The sequence below is a fragment of the Pseudopipra pipra genome, chromosome W (genome assembly GCF_036250125.1).
Source record: "Pseudopipra pipra isolate bDixPip1 chromosome W, bDixPip1.hap1, whole genome shotgun sequence".
Lineage (NCBI taxonomy): Eukaryota > Metazoa > Chordata > Aves > Passeriformes > Pipridae > Pseudopipra > Pseudopipra pipra.
The window spans coordinates 39,750,913-39,768,707 of NC_087580.1; the positions used below are offsets into that span (position 1 = coordinate 39,750,913).

General features: G+C 54.0%; 1 protein-coding gene and 1 long non-coding RNA gene across 2 annotated transcripts in view; one reads left to right on the top strand and one right to left on the bottom strand.

Moving 5' to 3' along the window:
• The window catches only part of LOC135405704 (uncharacterized), a 614,579-nt gene that overhangs the window by 372,337 nt on the left and 224,447 nt on the right, over window positions 1-17,795 (top strand). The window lies entirely within an intron of this gene.
• On the bottom strand, window positions 4,699-6,467 carry LOC135404699 (gastrula zinc finger protein XlCGF49.1-like). The gene is made up of 2 exons (XM_064639439.1): window positions 6,430-6,467; window positions 4,699-5,482 (listed from the first exon to the last, which is right to left on the bottom strand). The coding sequence occupies exons 1-2, from the start codon at window positions 6,465-6,467 to the stop codon at window positions 4,699-4,701; spliced, it is 822 nt and encodes a 273-aa protein (XP_064495509.1).

Consider the following 17,795-nt stretch of genomic DNA (forward strand, 5'->3'; position numbering starts at 1 on the left):
CTGGCCCCTCAGTGCCAAAAGGCCCTTGAGGGGCTGGAGCGTGTCCAGAGAAGGGAACGGAGCTGGGGAAGGCTCTGGAAAACATGTCTGCTGAGGGACAGCTGAGGGAACTGGGCTTGTTGAGTCTGGAGAAGGGGAGGCTCAGGGGGGACCTCATTGCTCTCTGCAATGACCTGAGAGGAGGTTTTAGTGGGTGTGGGGGTGGTCTCTTCTTTAAAGCCTTTAGTGACAGGAAGAGAGGAAATGGCCTTAAACTGCATCGGCAAGGTTCATATTAGATATTCAAAAAACATTTTTCCACAGAGAGAGTGTTCAGGCATTGGCACAAGTAGCCCAGGGAGGTGGTGGAGTCTCTGGAAGCATTCAGGTGGCATCTGGATGTAGCGCTTCGGGATGGGGTTTAGGGGTGATTCTGGTGGTGCTGGGTTGACAGTTGGACTAGAAGATCTGGAAGGTCTCTTCCAACCTTGATGATTCTGTGATTCTCTGACCTGTCATCCCTGTTTGCAGGTTTGTGCTCTAACATGACCCTGGGGATGTTTTCTCTTTGGGATCCAGAGGTTTCTATCTGGTCCCTCTGCTTGGAAAGCCTTCCAAATCCATTCTGGTGAGGGGAGGTGGTGATGCAGCAACAGCAGCTGCCTTGTGGGATGCCTGGACACCCCTGAGGAGGCAGAGCTGGGGCCACTCATTCTGTGCCCTGTCCTGGCTGGGTGCTGGGGGGACTGCCCTGAGGAGACACAAATGAGGCTTCTCCTGGGGAAAGCCTCAGCCAGAGCTCAACTTCCCAAACAAGGCTGGGGCTGGGGGTGTGCCGAGGGGGAAGTTGTCCTGCAGGCAGCAGGACAGGACAAGCAGGACACAGTCTGCTCAGGACACGGTACATCTGAAAGTGTAATGGTTTTGAGTCTAGGCCTTCCTTCCTGGCAACCAGGAAGGAAGGAAGGAAGTATTCCATCCTATTCCTTTATGTAATCAGGCACCTTTATGTAATAGGCAGACAGGGAAGGCTCTTCCTCTTCCTCTCTCCCGGTGAGGTTTGGAGACAACAGACTCCCGTGGCTGGTCTCGCTTCTGTGGGGGAGCTGAGGCCTGGTCGGGCCTACGGGGCCGGTTGTTTCTGCCGAGCCGGGGTCCATTAGCGTGGCGGTGGCGTTGGGCATGATTGGGCTTTCTCAAGGAAAGTATTATGGTTTTCTTTGGCTATTCCTTTATTGAGTGTGTATACCTGTTTTTGTTTGTTTGTTTTGTCCCATTTTCCCCTTCCCCTTTTCTGTTTTCAGGTGTTGGGGGTTTCTTTCTTATGTGTCTATAGTTTTTGTATATAAATGTAATATAAGTGTAAATATATTTATATATTGCTTTAGCTTTCTCTTATTTCTGTTCTCTTGGGTTTTTTTCCTTTTCCCTTGGTTTTGGGGAGGGAGCTCTTGCGGTGGGGTTTGGAGATTTGGCAGGGAGCCAGCTCTAAACGACCACAGGAGGACACCGTGTGTATGGGCCAATTGTTGCTGCTTTATTAAATCACAGCCACCTACAACTGGCTCAGTGGCAACAGAAGAGCAGTGCTCCTAGTTTAAATTGTGGATTTTGCTGAAGATTTGAAGGCATCAGGATTCCAGTTTTCCTGCCTGTATAAAAGACAGAGTTTCTTTTTTGGGATAACATCTAAGACTGGAAAGATCCCCAGGCAACCACCAGGGATGATGTCACAGCGATGATGCGATATCAAAAGAGAGATGTGATGTCACAGGGGGGCTGTGATGTCATGGGGAGGATGTGATGTCACAGGAAAGATGTGATGTCATAGGAGACATGTGATGTCAAAGAGGATGTGATGTCATGGGAGAATGTGATGTCACAAGGGAGCTGTGATGTAACAGGAGATGTGATATCACAGGAGAGGATGTGATGTCACAGGAATGATGTGATGTCACAGGAATGATGTGATGTCACAGGAGAGCTGTGATGTCATAGTAGACATGCGATGTCACAGAGGAGGATGTGATGTCACAGGGAGCTGTGATGTCAAAGAGAAGGATGTGATGTCACAGGGGAGCTTTGATGTCATAGAAGAGCTGTGATGTCACAGAGGAATATGTGATGTCACAGGGGAGCTTTGATGTCATAGAAGAGCTGTGATGTCACAGAGGAATATGTGATGCCATAGGAGAGATGGGATGTCACAGAGGGGGATGTGATGTCACAGGGAGATGTGATGTCACAGAGGGGGATGTGATGTCATAAGAGACATGCGATGTTACAGAGGAGGATGTGATGTCACAGAGTAGGATGTGATGTCATAGGAGACATGTGATGTCACAGAGGAGGATGTTATGTCACAGATGAGGATGTGATGTCATACGAGAGTTGTGATGTCACAGAGGAGAATGTGATGTCACAGGTAGCAGGTGATGTCACAGGAAGGATATGATGTCACAGGGAGCTGTGATGTCACTGGGGAGCTGTGATGTCATAGGTAACATGCCACATCACAGAGGAGGATGTGATGTCACAGAGGAGGATGTGATGTCATATGATAGATGTGACACAGGGAGGAGCCGAGGTTGGGGAGGGCAAAACCGGCCCCAGAATGGATCGGGAATGGGGACCCCTCCTGCATTCCCCTGTGTCAACCTGCTCTGTGGGGCTTTGGGAGGGCACCTCCTCCTCAATGGGCATCCAACTCACCCTAAAGGTGCCAGGACCACCCCACAGATCCCCAAGGACCCCCTAAATCCATCCAGAGCCCACCCAGGACCCCCTCAATCCCCTTTTCTGGGGGACCTTTAGGGGCACTGGTGGCTGAGCTGGGCAGCAAAGTTCATACCTGTCTGCAGCCTGAGTCACTGAAATGCTGATTTTTAAGCACAGAACGGAGAAGCTTGAGGCAGTTTGTTGAAGGCAGAAAGGCTGATTTCTCATGTATTTTAATTACTTCTGACATGCTTCAAAGCCTGGTTTTCAGGGGTTTATTCAATTTGGCAAGTTCGTGGGGGTTTTCTTGGGTTTTTCTTTGTGTGTGGGGTGGGTGGGTTGGTTGTTTTTACAGTTACTTGTCTCATATACTTGGTGCTTTTCCCAGGCGAACATTGATTTGTGTAGAGACAAAATGCCAGGAGAATATCTTAATCTGGGGATAAAAATACTCCCCTGGGAAGGATGCAGGATGAGTTGGTATTATTTATTTAAGAGTTTCAGGCCCACAACGAGCAGTTTCAGCCAAATTTTCTAAGTGACTGAGGAACCCTTTTCTCCAAATGTGCTCCCCTGAGGCAGTTTCAAATCCCCAGTTGTGATTCAGTTTTCTGGAATGATTCTAAATGAATTAAATGCTTTTTTTGGCCATCATCTAGGCAACTGCTGCCACAGATAACATCAATTGTAAGAAAGCAGAAGAGAAGGACATGAAAGGGCCACCTGTGAGCAAAAGGTATTTTTCATTTTCAGTAGTCTCTGAATTTTTGTTACTAGTTTTCTGTTTCTGTGGAAGAGTTCAGTGTCCTCCCTCCTGGGAGGGATGGGAACAAATGATTAAATGTGGAAAATGTTCCGTTCCAACACTGCAAGCTGTAAATTGTCCAGATGGTCTAAAGATGTCCAGATTATTGAAAACCTTCCATATTTTTGTTTTCAGGGAGAGAGAAATATTTGATGAAGAAATCCAGCAAAGGCAAAAGTGCAAGGCCAAGCCTCAGCCTGTGGAAAGCTGAGGGGTGGCACTGGCAGCCCCAGAATTACATAGGGAAAATAAGAAACAGGAATTTTGGGGTGAGATCGAGCTTTTTTCAGTGGGGGTGATCCACTTTGAGGTGACAGATTGATCCCTCTTGACTTTTGGGATGCAGAGCTGGGAGAGACTGGAATGTTAATGGTCCATGGCTCCAACACTCTCCAGTTGCAGAAGCAGTGGGGGCTTTGCTGCCCAAGGGCAATGGAACTGCCTGGGGCAGAGGGGGGAACATCCACCCTTGGAGAGGACAGGCTGGGCTTGGAGCCGGAGAGGGGAAGTGTTATTTTTATGGTTTTATATCACTATAAACAGGAGCCAAAACTGTCCCAAATCTACTTTACACGGAAATAAAATTTTCCTAAACTAAACCCTATAGATAGATAGATAGATAGATAGATAGATAGATAGATAGATAGATAGATAGATAGATAGATAGATAGATAGATAAACTATCCTCAGGGGGGAGTGGCCTCTGCATCTTTCTACTCTGATACTTTCTTTTCCCTTCTACATTTTCTTAAGTGTTATTTTTACGCTTTCATATCACTATATACAGGAACCAAAATGGCTCCAAACCTGCTTTACATGGCAACCCAACTGTTCTAAAATAAACACTACATATATATATATATAAACACTGATTATTCACTGTCCTTTCACTCTAATCTGCCCAAGGGCTGGATTAACAAGGCCCTGGGTCACCCTCACTGTCAGGGGGGTCGAGAGAGGGGCTGGACATGGAGGAAGCTTCTGGCAGCTGCTCACAGAACCCACCCCTGGAGCTCCCCTGCTACCAAAACATGGCCATCCAGACCCAATACAGTGCCCAGCATGGATAACCTGGAACCAGGTCTGTCCTCAACGTGGGTCCCTGTGGATCATCCAATAAAGGTCCTCCAATAGCTGACGGAGTTGGAGCAGCGGTCGAAGCTCTTCCCGCAGTTGGGGCACTGGTAGAGCTTCCCTTACCGGTGGGTCCATTGGTGTCTGGTCAACTTAGAGCTCTCGGTGAAGCTCTTCCCACACTCCCCACACTTGTAGGGCCTCTCCCCTGTGTGGATGCGCCGGTGGGTGACAAGGTGGGAGTTCCGGTTGAAGCCCTTCCCGCAGTCAGTGCAGCGGAAGGGCCTCTCATCTGTGTGTGTCTGCTCATGCCTGAGGAGATCTGAGCTGGTCCTGAACCTCTTCCCACATTCCAAGCACTTGTAAGGTCGTTCCCCAGTGTGGATGAGTCGGTGGATGTGGAGGGTGGAGCTGTAACTGAAGCTCTTCCCACATTCCCAACATGTGTAGGGCCGTTCCCCAGTGTGCACACCATGGTGTTGGAGGAGGGTGGATCTCTGGTTGAAGCTCTTCCCACATTCCCTACAGGTGTAGTGCCGTTCTCCGGTGTGGATGTGCTGGTGTTGGATCAGGTGGGAGCTGTCCCTGAAGCTCTTCCCACATTCCATACACGGGTAGGGCCGTTCTCCAGTGTGTATGCCCTGGTGGGTGCGGAGGTTGGAGCTCTGGTTGAAGCTCTTCCCACATTCCCCACACCTGTAGGGACGTTCCCCAGTGTGGATGCGCTGGTGGGTGTGGAGGTTGGACCTCTGCCTGAAGCTCTTCCCACATTCCCCACACATGTAGGGACGATCCCCGGTGTGGATGTGCTGGTGGGTGAGGAGGTTGAAGCTCTTCCTGAAGCTCTTCCCACATTCCAAGCACCTGAAGGGCTTCTCCCTGCTGGGAGGCTGCTCAGGGACCACCAGGTCACAGCTCTGGCTCAAGCTCCGGTTGCCTTCCTGGCACAGGCTGGCTCTTTCCTCCTCAGAGCACCCTGGGATGGCTTTGGAGCCCCTCCTGCGGGGGGATCTCCGGCCCTTTTCCTCCCCGCTGCCTTCCTGCACCGTGGAGCCCTTCAAAACGGCCTCTCCCACCAGGGTCTCACGGGGGGATTTGTCCTCCGGGCTCTCCGTCCTCAGCTCGGGGCCTGGGGCAGGAAGCAAGAAGGACAGGCAGGGGATTTGCCTCCGGCCCACAGGGAAGGCCAAGGACATCCCCCCAACTCCGGCCCCGGCAGGACGGCGGCGCCAGCGGGGTTGTCCTGCAGCCGGGGCCATGCTCGGCTGACAGAGCCAGCACAACACCCGCCCAAAGGGACACTGACTTCCTCCTCACCTGCCTGGGGGGCCCAAGGCATCTTCCTCTTCCTCGCAGCCTCCTCCTCCATCCGCCCAAGCTTTGGGAAGGACAAATCCTGATGGGGGGAAAAACAAGGGCTGAGCGCGTTGGCTTGGGGGTTCCTCCTGCCCAAGTCCATCTCTAGAACTCACCGGGCATCCTGTGTCCATAAAAACCTCCAAAACACCAAGATTCAGCCCAGAAAAACCCAAACCACCAACATTCAGGCAAAAAGCCCCTCAGAAATAGTGAGATAAACCCCTCCCCAAACTGCAAAAAGTTAAGATTCAGTCAAAACATACTCCAAAATATGAAGATTCAGCCAAAAAAAAAAAATGTTTAAGTGGGAGGATTAGGAGAGTGAAGTTTAGTGTGAGAGAATCCTGGGCAGTCAGACACTGAAATTGTTGAGCTGCAATGGGCCGTGCAAATGGAATGACAGAATCCATTCTGCTGGCCCAGATACAGAAGCCAATCTGTGGCTGTGGCTCTTTGCCTCACTGGCACCATCCTCTGTGGTTCCTGCTGCCCACCATGGCACTGGCAGCCCCAGGGGCACAGGTACGTCCATCCTGTACATGAAGTCAGAGTCAGACTGTCCACAAGTGTTAGCAGGAGTAAAACACTGCACTGCTGATCTTCTCGAATTTATCTCTATTAATGTCTGGCTTCACTTGGTCAATCTGTGTTCTCTTGCACAACATTACGTGGGTTTATGATTTTTATTATCACTGCACCAAATTAATCTGGAATGTGTGGTCAGAACAGTAATTACCTGTATTTGTGTATAACTGTGTGCACTTCTATTTTTCATGCTTTCTGGCAAATTCACTGACAACTTCTTTCATGACTACATGATGGGGACTGAATTTAAGGCTGGGGGGTTTTCCTGAGGGCAGCACTACACCAGACTTTTGTGTGTGTGTGAGACAGGCAGAACCACAAATGCCTGCACAGCCCAGAGCAGTCAGTGTGGGGCTGTGCTTGCTGCTGCAGAGACCCCCAGGGAACAAACCCAGGCACTAGTTTGGGTTTATTCCTTGCTCTGTGTCAGTGGAATAGAATGTTCCACAGGAGCTCTGTCCCCCTCTGTGGCACCAGGTGGCTCAAAGCTGAAGAGGGAGGGGGTCAAGTGCAAGTTCCCTTCTGAAGTGTGTGTCCCTAAGGAGGGCACTTGTTCTATTACTGCTTATTGTTTGTAATATCTTATAGATATATCATACAACACCTAAGGATGGATTCTGTAGAATATGTGCCATATATATGATACAGAATATATCTGATTATTGCTTTATCTGCCTGTCCAGACAGATATTGTGTATGAAGAGAGATTGTATTTGAGGGATATGTTCCTCTCAATACCCTGTGAGCTCCACTCCCAAGGCCAGCAAATTCCTGAAGCTTCCCCTTCTGTGCCCTGCAGGTTTTGGCAGATTTGCAAGAGCAGGGGAATCATTCCCTGCAGCCCCTTTGCACTGTAGGAAATGGGAGTCCTGGGCACATCCTGCTGCCTCCAGATTCCATTCTGGGTGTGGGAAAGACCCTGTGGGGAGCAAAGAAATGCCTGGTTCTGCAGCAGCTGCAGATGCTCAAGGGGCAGCAGGACCAACTCAGGGGACTGAAGGGGGCCTGGGGGGCTTTGGGGTCCAGGAGGGTCCTGGGAGAGCTGGGGAGGAGCTTTGGGGATGGGGGTACAGACCAGGACAGAGCAGGACAGACTAGTACAGACCAGTACCTCCTCACTGCTCCCCAGATCTCTCCTGGAGCAGGGCCACCTTGTTGTGGGACACCTGAGCCCCCCCCAGTGCCCTCCCAGTACAGCCCAGTGCCCCCAGTACAGCCCACTGTGTTCCTCTCCCAGGGTGCCAGGTGATCCCTCTTTGAGGGGGGTTGGAAGTGATTTGAGGGGGGGACTGGGGGAGATTTGGGGGGATCTGAGGAGTTTGGATGGGGATTTGGGGGTTTTGGGTACCTTTAGGGAAGTTAAAAGAGGTCTTGGGGACATTGGGGGGTCAGAGGTACCTATGGGGGGAGGGGATTAAATGGAAAATGGAGGTTAGGAGACATTTGGGAGGGGTTAATGAGGCCTGGGCGGGCAGAGGAGGGGCTGCACCAAGAGCAGGTGAGTCCTGAGACCCCCCCTGGTGTCCCCAAGACCCTCTTGGTGTCCCCAGTTCCTCCCTTGACACCCCGAGGCCCCCCTGGTGTCTCCAATGTCCCCAGGGACTTCCCATAGCCCTAATTCCCCGCTGGCACCCCCAATTCCACTGTCCCCAAACCCCTCCCCACTGTCCCCAAACCCCATCCCTGACGTCCCCAACCCTCCATCTCATCCCAGGAGCCCCCCCTGGACCCTCTGACCACAAAAACACCCCCCCACACACTCACAGAAAGGCCAAGGGCATCTGGGGAAACATTGGGGAGAGTTGGGGGGCTTTGCAGGGCCCTGCGTGATTACTGGGGGATACTGGGACACACTGGGGGGAACTGAGGGACACTGGGAGGGACTGGGGAGTTACTGGGGGATTACCAGGACACACGGGGAGACACTGGCAGGTTACTGGGTCATACTGGGGGTTACTGGGTGCTCACTGGAGGATCACTGGGCCATCCTGGGGGGCAGTGGGAGGTCACTGGGACACACTGGTTGGTCACTGAAGGGGTCACTGGAAAGTCACTGGGATATACTGGGGTCTAAGGATTCCCTTACCCGGATATGGTACATTTCCCCTCCCCCGGATTTTGGGGGCCATCCCTAGGACCACTCCTCTTTGGTGCTGGGGGACCCCCTGGACCCACTGCTGGGCTTTAGGGGACCCCCCAAAATGCCCTCAAAACCCCTGAAAGCCCCCCCTCGACACATCAAAACCTTCTCAAGGTCCCCTCAAATGCCCTCAGAGACCTCATCCCTCCCCAGCACCCTCTAAACCCTCTCAGTGACCCGCAAAACCCACCCGGGACCCCTCAGTCCCCTTTAGGGACCCCCCCAATCCCCCTCAGAGACCCTCAAAACCATCTAACACCCCGTAAACCCCCTAGAGACCCCAAAACTGCCTAAAAGGTCCCGCCAGGACCCCCAAACTTCTTCAGAGACCCCCAAACCCCACCTGGCACCCCCCAAATCTCCTCAGAAACCAAAACCCCCTCAGAGACCCCCAAATCCCTTCAGGGACCTTCAACCACCCCCTGAGTCCCCTCAGGACACAGAACTCCCTCAGGGACCCCTCAAAACCTCCTCGGTTATCCCCGAACCCCCCCGCTAAACCCTCCCGAGCCCCCCCGGGGGGACTCACAGCACTCAGAGCGAACCGCAGGCCCCGCCGCCATCACCGAGTCCCGGCTGCGCGCGCACCGCGTTCAGAGAACGCCGCCGCAGCCAATCAGCGCGCGGCCACGCCCCCGCAGCCCCGCCCCCGCCCCTGCCGCGTTGGCTGCCGGGAATCGGTGATGGCGGCGGGTCGGTCGGTGAGCTCTGAGTGCAGGCGGGGGGTGCGGGAGAGCGGGGTCTGGGGATCCCCTCGGGGGCTGCGGGGAGCGCGGCTGTGGGGGGAAAGGCTGGAGGGCTCGGGAGGGTTTAGCGCGGCGGATCGGGGGTTCCCGAGGGTCAGAGCGCAGGGCCTTGGAACCGTCTCGGGGGCCGCGGGGCTCGGGAGGCCTCCCAAGAACCCGGATGTTCGATTCGATTGCTGGGAAAGTGCCTCGGAAAAAAAGTTCAAAACCACCCAACGAAAAAAAGAACCCTAAAAAAAGGAAAAGTGAGAAAAAGGTCAGGAAAAAACTGCAAGCGCCAGGATGATTTTATTGCTTTGCTTCAGTTTTTCCTTGGTCTCCTCCTTCTCAGAATCTTTGCTCCCTTCCTTTACAGAAAGCTCTTCTGCTGTTGTGTGGTTTTGTGGTCCCTTAGGGGCTTTTAGGGGTCCCTGAGGGGGTTTTTGAGGTCTCTGAAGGGGCTTGGGGGTCCCAGGTGGGTTTTGCAGGTCACTGAGAGGGTTTAGGGGATCCTGGGGGGGAGATGAGGTCTCTGAGGGGATTTGGGGTGTTTTTGAGGAGGTTTTGATGGATCCAGAAGTGGATTTCTGAGGGGGTTTCTGGGGTTTTGCCTGGATTTTGGGGGGTCACCGTGTCAGTCCTGTCTGGCCACGGCCAACTAAAACTCCTATGATGCCATTTCCCATCCCACCACAGTGCCTCTGCCAGCCCAGCGGACCGACCCTAGAGAAAGGGGATCCCAATTCCCCCCTCGAACCCCAGAGACCCCTAAAACTCAGCACACAGAGACCCCAAAGGAAGGGGGGCCTGGGTGTCCCCTAAAGTCCAGCAGTGGGGTTCAGGGGATCTCGCAGCCCCCAGGGGAGGGGTCCTGTGGGTGCCCCCAAAAGTCCTGGGGGAGCAGAACTGACGAAGGGGATCCCAGTGCCCCCAGTATAGCCCAGTGACCTCCCAGTGACCCTCAGTATGGCCCAGTAACCTCCTCAGTGACCAGCCAGTGTGTCCCAGTGACCTCCCACTGCCCCCCAGTATGGCTCAGTGATCCTGCAGTGAGCACCCAGGAACCCCCAGTATGGCCCAGTAACCTCCCAGTGTCCCCCACTGTGTCCTGGTAATCCCCCAGCAACTTCCCAGTCCCTCTCAGCATCGCTCAGTTCTCCCCAGTCCCTCCCAGTGCCCCCTGGTTCCCCCCAGTGTGTCCCAGTATCCCCCAGTAATCCCCCAGTGCCCCACAAAGCCCCCCAGTTGTTCCCAGTGTGTCCCCAGATGCCCTTGGGCTTTCTGTGAGTAGGGTGGTAGTGGGGGTTGTGGTCAGTGGTTTGGGGACAGTGGAATTGGGGGTGTCAAGGGGGGAGTTGGGGTTGGGGAGGCCCTGGGGACATTGGAGACACCAGGGGGGTCTCGAGGTGTCAAGGGGAGAACTGGGGACACCAAGAAGTTCTTGGGGACACCTGGGGGGGTCTCAGGACTCACCTGCCTATGGTGCAGCCCCTCCTCTTCCCCCCCAGGCCTCTTTAACCCCCCCAAAATGTCCCTTAACCTCCATTTTCCATTTAATCCCCTCCCCCCACAGATCCCTTTGATGCTCCAATGCCACCAAAACCCTTTTTAACTCCCCCAAATACACTCAAAGACCCCCAACCCCCCCCAAATCCTCATCCAACCCCCCCAGGTCCCCCCAAATCTTTCCCAGCCCCTCCCTCAAATCCATTCCAATCCCCCTCAAAGAGGGATCACCTGGCACCCTGGGACAGGAACACAGTGGGCTGTACTGGGGGCACTGGGCTGTACTGGGAGGGCACTGGGGGGGCTCAGGTGTCCCAGGACAACATGGCCCAGCTCCAGGAGAGATCTGGGGAGCAGTGAGGAGGTACTGGTCTGTACTGGTCTGCACTGGTCTGTACTGGTTTGTACCCCCAATCCCCAAAGCCCCTCCCCAGCTCCCCCAGGACCCTCCCAGAACGAAAAGCCCCCCAGGCCCCTGACTTGGTCCTGCTGCCCCTTGAGTGTTTCCAGCTCTTGCAGAACCAGGCATTTCATCAGCAAATGTGCAGGTGACACCAAGCTGGGGGTGTGTTGATGTGCTGGAAGGCAGGAGGGCTTTGGAGCACAGATGGTGTGAGGAGAGGCTGAGGGAGCTGGGGGTGTTGAGGCTGGAGAAGAGGAGGCTCAGGGGAGACCTCCTGACTGTCTGCAAGTCCCTGCCAGGAGGTTGGAGCCAGGTGGGGGTGGGGCTGTTGTGCCAGGAAGCAGCAGTAGGACAAGAGGGCTGGGTCTTGAGCTGTGCCAGGGGAGGTTTAGGTTGGATATTGGGAAGCAATTTTTTCCTGAGGGAGTAATCAGGCCTTGGAATGGTCTGGGCAGGGAGGGGGTGGAGTCAGCGTCCCTGGAGGTGTTGAAGGTGAGAGTGGATGTGGCCTCAGTGCCATGGTCTGGGAAGCACGGCGGGGTTGGATCCAGGGTTGGACTTGATGATCTCGGAGGTCTTTTCCAACCTGATTGCTTCTGTGATTCTGTAATTGCCATTCCTATGGCAGCACATGCTTGAGGCTCTATCCCCAGGGTGATAGAGATGTCTGTCCATATCTATCTCCAAGGTTAGTCTGTAAATGTGTGGTGTTAGCAAAGCAGGCTGAGTTCTGGGCTGGTTGTAGAAGGAGAAAGAAGGCCAGAGGCCAGTGCAAGCAGGCAGCCCTGAGCTTGCACCTGATGTCCCCTCCCTGCAGGTTCCTGTCCTTGAGCCCAGGCCCTGAGGTGAGGCTGAGAAGTGGCGCGGAGGTGAGCCCAGAGCTGTCCCTGAGGTGAGGTTGAGAATAAGTGCAAGGCAGAGGTGCTGCTGAGGAACGAGAGCCCCGTGGTGGGGAAGAGGGCAAAGCTGTGAGTGCCCATCCCCGAGAAGGTGCTGTGTCCATCCCCTGTGTGCCAGGTGAGCTGGGGCTTTGCTGCAGAGCTGCGGGCGCTGATTTGAGCGTCTCCAAGTGCTGAGATGGTGGGCACCCAGGAACACAAACTGTCCCTGGCCACGGAGCCTGCAAAGAGGAGCAGAGATAGCCCTGGCAGTGTGGGGGGCCAGGTTGTCCCTGTGCCTTCCCCTGCAGGCCCTGGCTGTCCCTGCTGGGCCCCTGTCCATCCCCATCAGGTCCCTGCCCGTCCCCCCGGGCTGAGCTCCCCCCAGGAAGTGCCGTGGAGCTGAAGCTGCTGCCATCCCCCCCCTGCAGCCGCTGCCCCAGCCAAGGGAGCAGCAAAGGCAGGGCCAGGAGCAGAGGCAACAGCAGGGGAGCCCTGGGGGGGCCGGGAAGCTCTTGTGTGGGTCAGGAAAGAGGCGCTGGGCACGAGGCCGGGGCTGTGCTGAGCAGGCCCAGCCCTCACATCCCCCCAGCCAACGCCGGCTGCCCGGGGCTTGGGAGGGACCCCCAACCCGTGTGCCCCACACTGAGCTGGCAGAGAGAGAGCCAAGGGACAGGGCCACGGGCAGGGCCACGGGTGAGGGACAGGCAGGGCCATTGCAGGGCCACGGTGAGGGCACAGCCTGTGGCAGCAGAGCTGCCCAGGGCCGGGGGCAGCCGGGGGTGTTGGTACCAGCCAGTGCTGGGGCCGAGCAGAGCACGAGGCCTCTTGCAGACCCCTGGAGCAGCCTCCCACTTGCCAGCCCTGCCCTGGTGGGGTGACACTGTCCCCTCCCTGCAGGACACTCCCCCAGAACTCTTTAGGGGGGCCTTTTGTGTCTATTCCTGGTTGCTGATTCCTGCTGGGGACCTGAGGGAGCCTTTGCAATCCCATCCATATGGCGCAATCTCCTCTCCAGAGTTTGACTCCCTGCAGACTTTGCAGGGAAATCTGTGCTGGCAGCTGTATCCTGAGCCTGAGGGCAGTTTGTATCCCTGAGTGCTGATCCATCCTGGGGACCCAAGGGATCCTCTGCCACTCCATCCATGCAGCAGGAGTCACCCTCCTGCCCTTGACTCCCTGCAGAGGAACAAGTGCCATCTCTCTGTTTGGGAGAATCCAGATGCTGCCCCTGGGCCATCAGAAGTGGTGCTGAAGCCTCTTTCAGCCCAGCCCCGGGTGCAGTTTTCTCATCCCCTCACCGAGTGCCCGCTCCCCCAGCCGGCACTGACCAACCAGGGCGTTTGGCACACGTGGTTTGGTGGTTTGGAGAAACAGCCCTGGGCTGGCAGGGGGCCAGAGAACCTCGAGGAACAGCCCTGGAGAGATTTAAGTGACACTACATTAATACAGTTTTTGCTTAACATATAGCAACTCAATCAAGTGCTCATGAAGTGACCTCACTCCCCTCATCCTCCCAATTAAACACCTTTTTTTGGACTGAATCTTCATATTTTGGCGTATTTTTTGGCTGAATTTTAACTTTTTGCATTTTGTGAGGGGGTTCATCACACTAGTTCTGAGGGGTTTTTTGCCGGAATGTCGATGGTTTGGGTTTTTCTGTGCTAAATCTTGGTGTTTTGGAGGTTTTTATGGTCACAGGATGCCCAATGAGCTCCAGAGATGGACTTGGGCAGGAGGAATCCCCAAGCCAACACGCTCAGCCCTTGTTTTCTCTCCTATCAGGATTTTTCCTTCCCAAAGCTTGGGCAGATGGAGGAGGAGGCTGCGAGGAAGAGGAAGATGCCTTGGGCCCCCCAGGCAGGTGAGGAGGAAGTCAGTGTCCCTTTGGGCTGCTCTTGTGCTGGCTCTGGCAGCCTGTGGTGGTTTGAAAAACAGGAATTTCAAAAAGCTAATTTTAGAATTTTTTCCTACAAATTTATCTGATGTGAGAGAGAGGAATTTTTCAGACACACACACAACTTAGTATAGGGGGAGGGGTATATATATTACAGTTTATATATACATATATACATATATATATATACACGTGGCAATTTAACTATCTCTTCTATGGTGAAACAATATATATACATAGATCGTCTCTTCTTTCCTTCAAAAAAGAGTCCAGAAGGAAAGGAGAAGAAATCCTCTTGCACTTTCAGGCCACAGCTCTTCCAAATTAATTTTCTGCGGCACTGGTAAATGTCTCTTATTTTTAAGGCAGCAGTTTTGATTTGTCACAGCTAGGATTCTTCTTTCTTCTGCAGCACGAAATACTAGGGATTAAAGTCTTTATCCCCTGCTCTTGTTAAGTGGAGGTTCTGGCCCCTGGAGGTTCTGGCCCCCGGGGAATGAGTTGTCGGAGGTTTCCACCTCTCCTCCCCGGGGAATAAGAGTTCTAAGGTTTTTAGTTTAGTTCAAGTTCTTACCCTAGAACTGAGTCCAACTGACTCTCTTTGTCTCCACCTGCTCTGTTCTTGGATTCACTGGTTTGGCTGTTGCTGCAGGGTCCAGCCAACTTCTCACCACTTCTCCCCCTCCACGGTGGGAAAAGGTGGTGAGGTCAGCTGGAGAAATCCTGGGGAGTTTAACTCCTGCAGTCCTGGCTGGATTAGGACAGCGGGGCCCAGGGACTCCCCCAAACCCATGGGAGGAGACTCCCCTCGGCACTTCCATGACTGTGTGCTGCAGCCGCCTTTCCAAAGGTCAGGGCTCTTCAGCTTGGCCCTCTCCAGCCACCCCTCGACTCGCGCTGGCTCCGCTCCAGCGCCACGTCTGCGCCGATTGCAGCCCTCTGGCACCATCGGGCACCTCTGCCGTGTTCCTCCCCTGCCACTGCGAGGGGGGGAAGAAAATGCAACCCAGGGGGTCTTCCTGATCTTTCGGGGTCCCCCTCGGTCACTGGCTTCAGGGGGGCTCCACTCAGTGGCCGTGCTGCTCCTGGTCCCCCCGGCCAGGAGCTGAGGGCAAAGGCCCCCCGGCCCGCACCACACGAGTCCTGTTCAAAGCATGGCTGCCTCTCCTTCCAGCTAGTCAGTTAAATATAACCCCTTCTCTTCCGTTTCTGTGAGCAGGTAATTTCTGCAAGGGCGCACAAAGTTTTTAATTGGTCCAGTATCAAAAACACCACCCCTGGGCAGACTATCACAAGCCCCAGGGGGAAAGGTTTTTTTTCAAACCACCACAATTTCCACCCCTAGCCCTTGCGAAATTACATACTTACAATGACTTCAAATTCTACAACTAACATACAATCTTCAATAAACAAAATATAATGAAAATTTTTCTACTGCAATTCAATACAACATTATTACTAACTTAACTCTATCTTAAGTATTTATACCACAACTATAGTTTTGTTTTCTATAATGGTTTAGTCTGTTGTGTCTGAAAACTTTCTTAGTTGTTTTAAAAAAAAGTTTCATAATTTCTGCTTGCATGATCTAGGCATGCATGATCTAGCATGATCCCCGGCTGCAGAACAGCCCCCCTGCTGGGGCTGGAGTTGGGGGGATGTCCTTGACCTTCCCTGTGGGCCGGAGGCAAATCCCCTCCCTGTCCTTCTTGCTTCCTGCCCCAGGCCCTGAGGTGAGGACGGAGAGCCCGGAGGACAAATCCCCCCGTGAGACCCTGGTGGGAGAGGCCGTTTTGAAGGGCTCCACGGCACAGGAAGGCAGCGGGGAGGAAAAGGGCCGGAGATCCCCCCGCAGGAGGGGCTCCAAAGCCATCCCAGGGTGCTCTGAGGAGGAAAGAGCCAGCCTGTGCCAGGAAGGCGGACAGAGCTTGAGGGGGAGCTCTGAGCTGGTGGTCCCTGAGCAGCCTCCCAGCAGAGAGAAGCCCTTCAGGTGCTTGGAATGTGGGAAGAACTTCAGTCACAGCTCTGACCTGACCCGACACCAGCACATCCACACTGGGGAACGTCCCTACATGTGTGGTGAATGTGGGAAGAGCTTCAGTCAGCGTTCCGACCTGATCCGACACCTGCACATCCACACTGGGGCACGGTTGTACTCATGTGGGGAATGTGAGAAGAGCTTCAGGGACAGCTCCAGCTTGATCCGACACCAAATGATCCACACTGGTGAACGGCCCTACACATGTGGCAAATGTGGGAAGAGCTTCAGGGACAGCTCCAACCTGATCCGACACCAGCGCATCCACACCGGGGAACGGCCCTACAAATGTAGGGAATGTGGGAAGAGCTTCAGGTACAGCTCCCACCTGATCCGACACCAGCTCATCCACACTGGGGAATGCCCCTACACCAGGGAACGGCCCTACACGTGTGGGGAATGTGGGAAGAGGTTTCAGACCAGCTCCAATCTCTTCCAGCACCAGCGGACACACAGGGATGAGAGGCCCTTCCACTGCACCGACTGCGGGAAGGGCTTCAACCGGAACTCCAACCTCGTCACCCACCGGCGCATCCACACCGGGGAGAGGCCCTACAAGTGTGGGGAGTGTGGGAAGAGCTTCAACAAGAGCTCTGGGTTGACCAGACACCAGAGGGCCCACCAGTAAGGGAAGCCCTGCCAGTGCCCCGGCTGCAGGAAGAGCTTTGGCTGCTCCTTCTCAAATGAACCCCCTGATGGTGAGGCAACCCCCTGGAGTCCAGTGACTGTCAGTCCATCCCTTTCAACCACAAAGGGCCAGTCCCCTTTCCCAGGGGCAGCTTCTTCCAACAGAACCCTTCCTTGTGGGGTGTGTGCAGATTCCTGCCTTGGGTGGGGGCGCCCCCAAGGTCACTGCTGGAGGTTGAGAGCAGAGATCTCCCCCTGAGCGTTGGTCTGGGGGAGTTCCATCCATCTCTAGTTAAGAATTATTGCTTTTGTTTCAGCTTTAGTAGAATTGCTTCAACAATTCTTTTAGTGTAGAGCTTCAAGGTGCTTTAGTGTAGAGCCCTGTCCTATCTTATCCTGTATTCCTGGTAGTTTTAGTGTCTCTATTGTGCAGTAAATAATTCTGCTGAAGATCTTCTGTCTGATCATTTGTATCTCTAAATAATTCATTTTTATCAATAGATCTGTTTTGCCATCATTAAAATCACGGAGGACCAAAGTGATTCAGTCACACTTCTGTAATTCCTCTAAAGTGGTGGCATAATCCAAGGCCGATTGGATCCAGCAGCCCCCAGTACCCCACAGTAAGTTGGGAGCTCATGGGGCCAACCCCATGGTGCTCAAAGACTCCCATGGGACCATCAGACCTGCCAGACCACCGTCCCTTTTCCACCCTTCTCACTGTTCCTCCCACTTTCCCACTGTCCCCTCAATCCCCAATTTCTGCCGTAAACAGTTTTTGGGTCCCAACCCCTACATTTTGCCCCCTCTCCTGTGGATGTTGAAGGAGAAAATGAGGCTGCACACACAGAGTTCCATTGCAGGACTTGTCCGCCCATCTTTCCGGCGTCCCCCTTTCATTGGGGTTCCTTTGGAAACAGCGCCTGGGGTTATGGCCGGCAGGAGTTCCGGAACACACGCAGACAGTCAGTATGATCAGGTGATGTTCAATTTAAATGAGTTAACTTTTATACAGTTTAGTTTTTTCCGGGTACGTGCTTACAGCAAGGTGGTTGGATAGC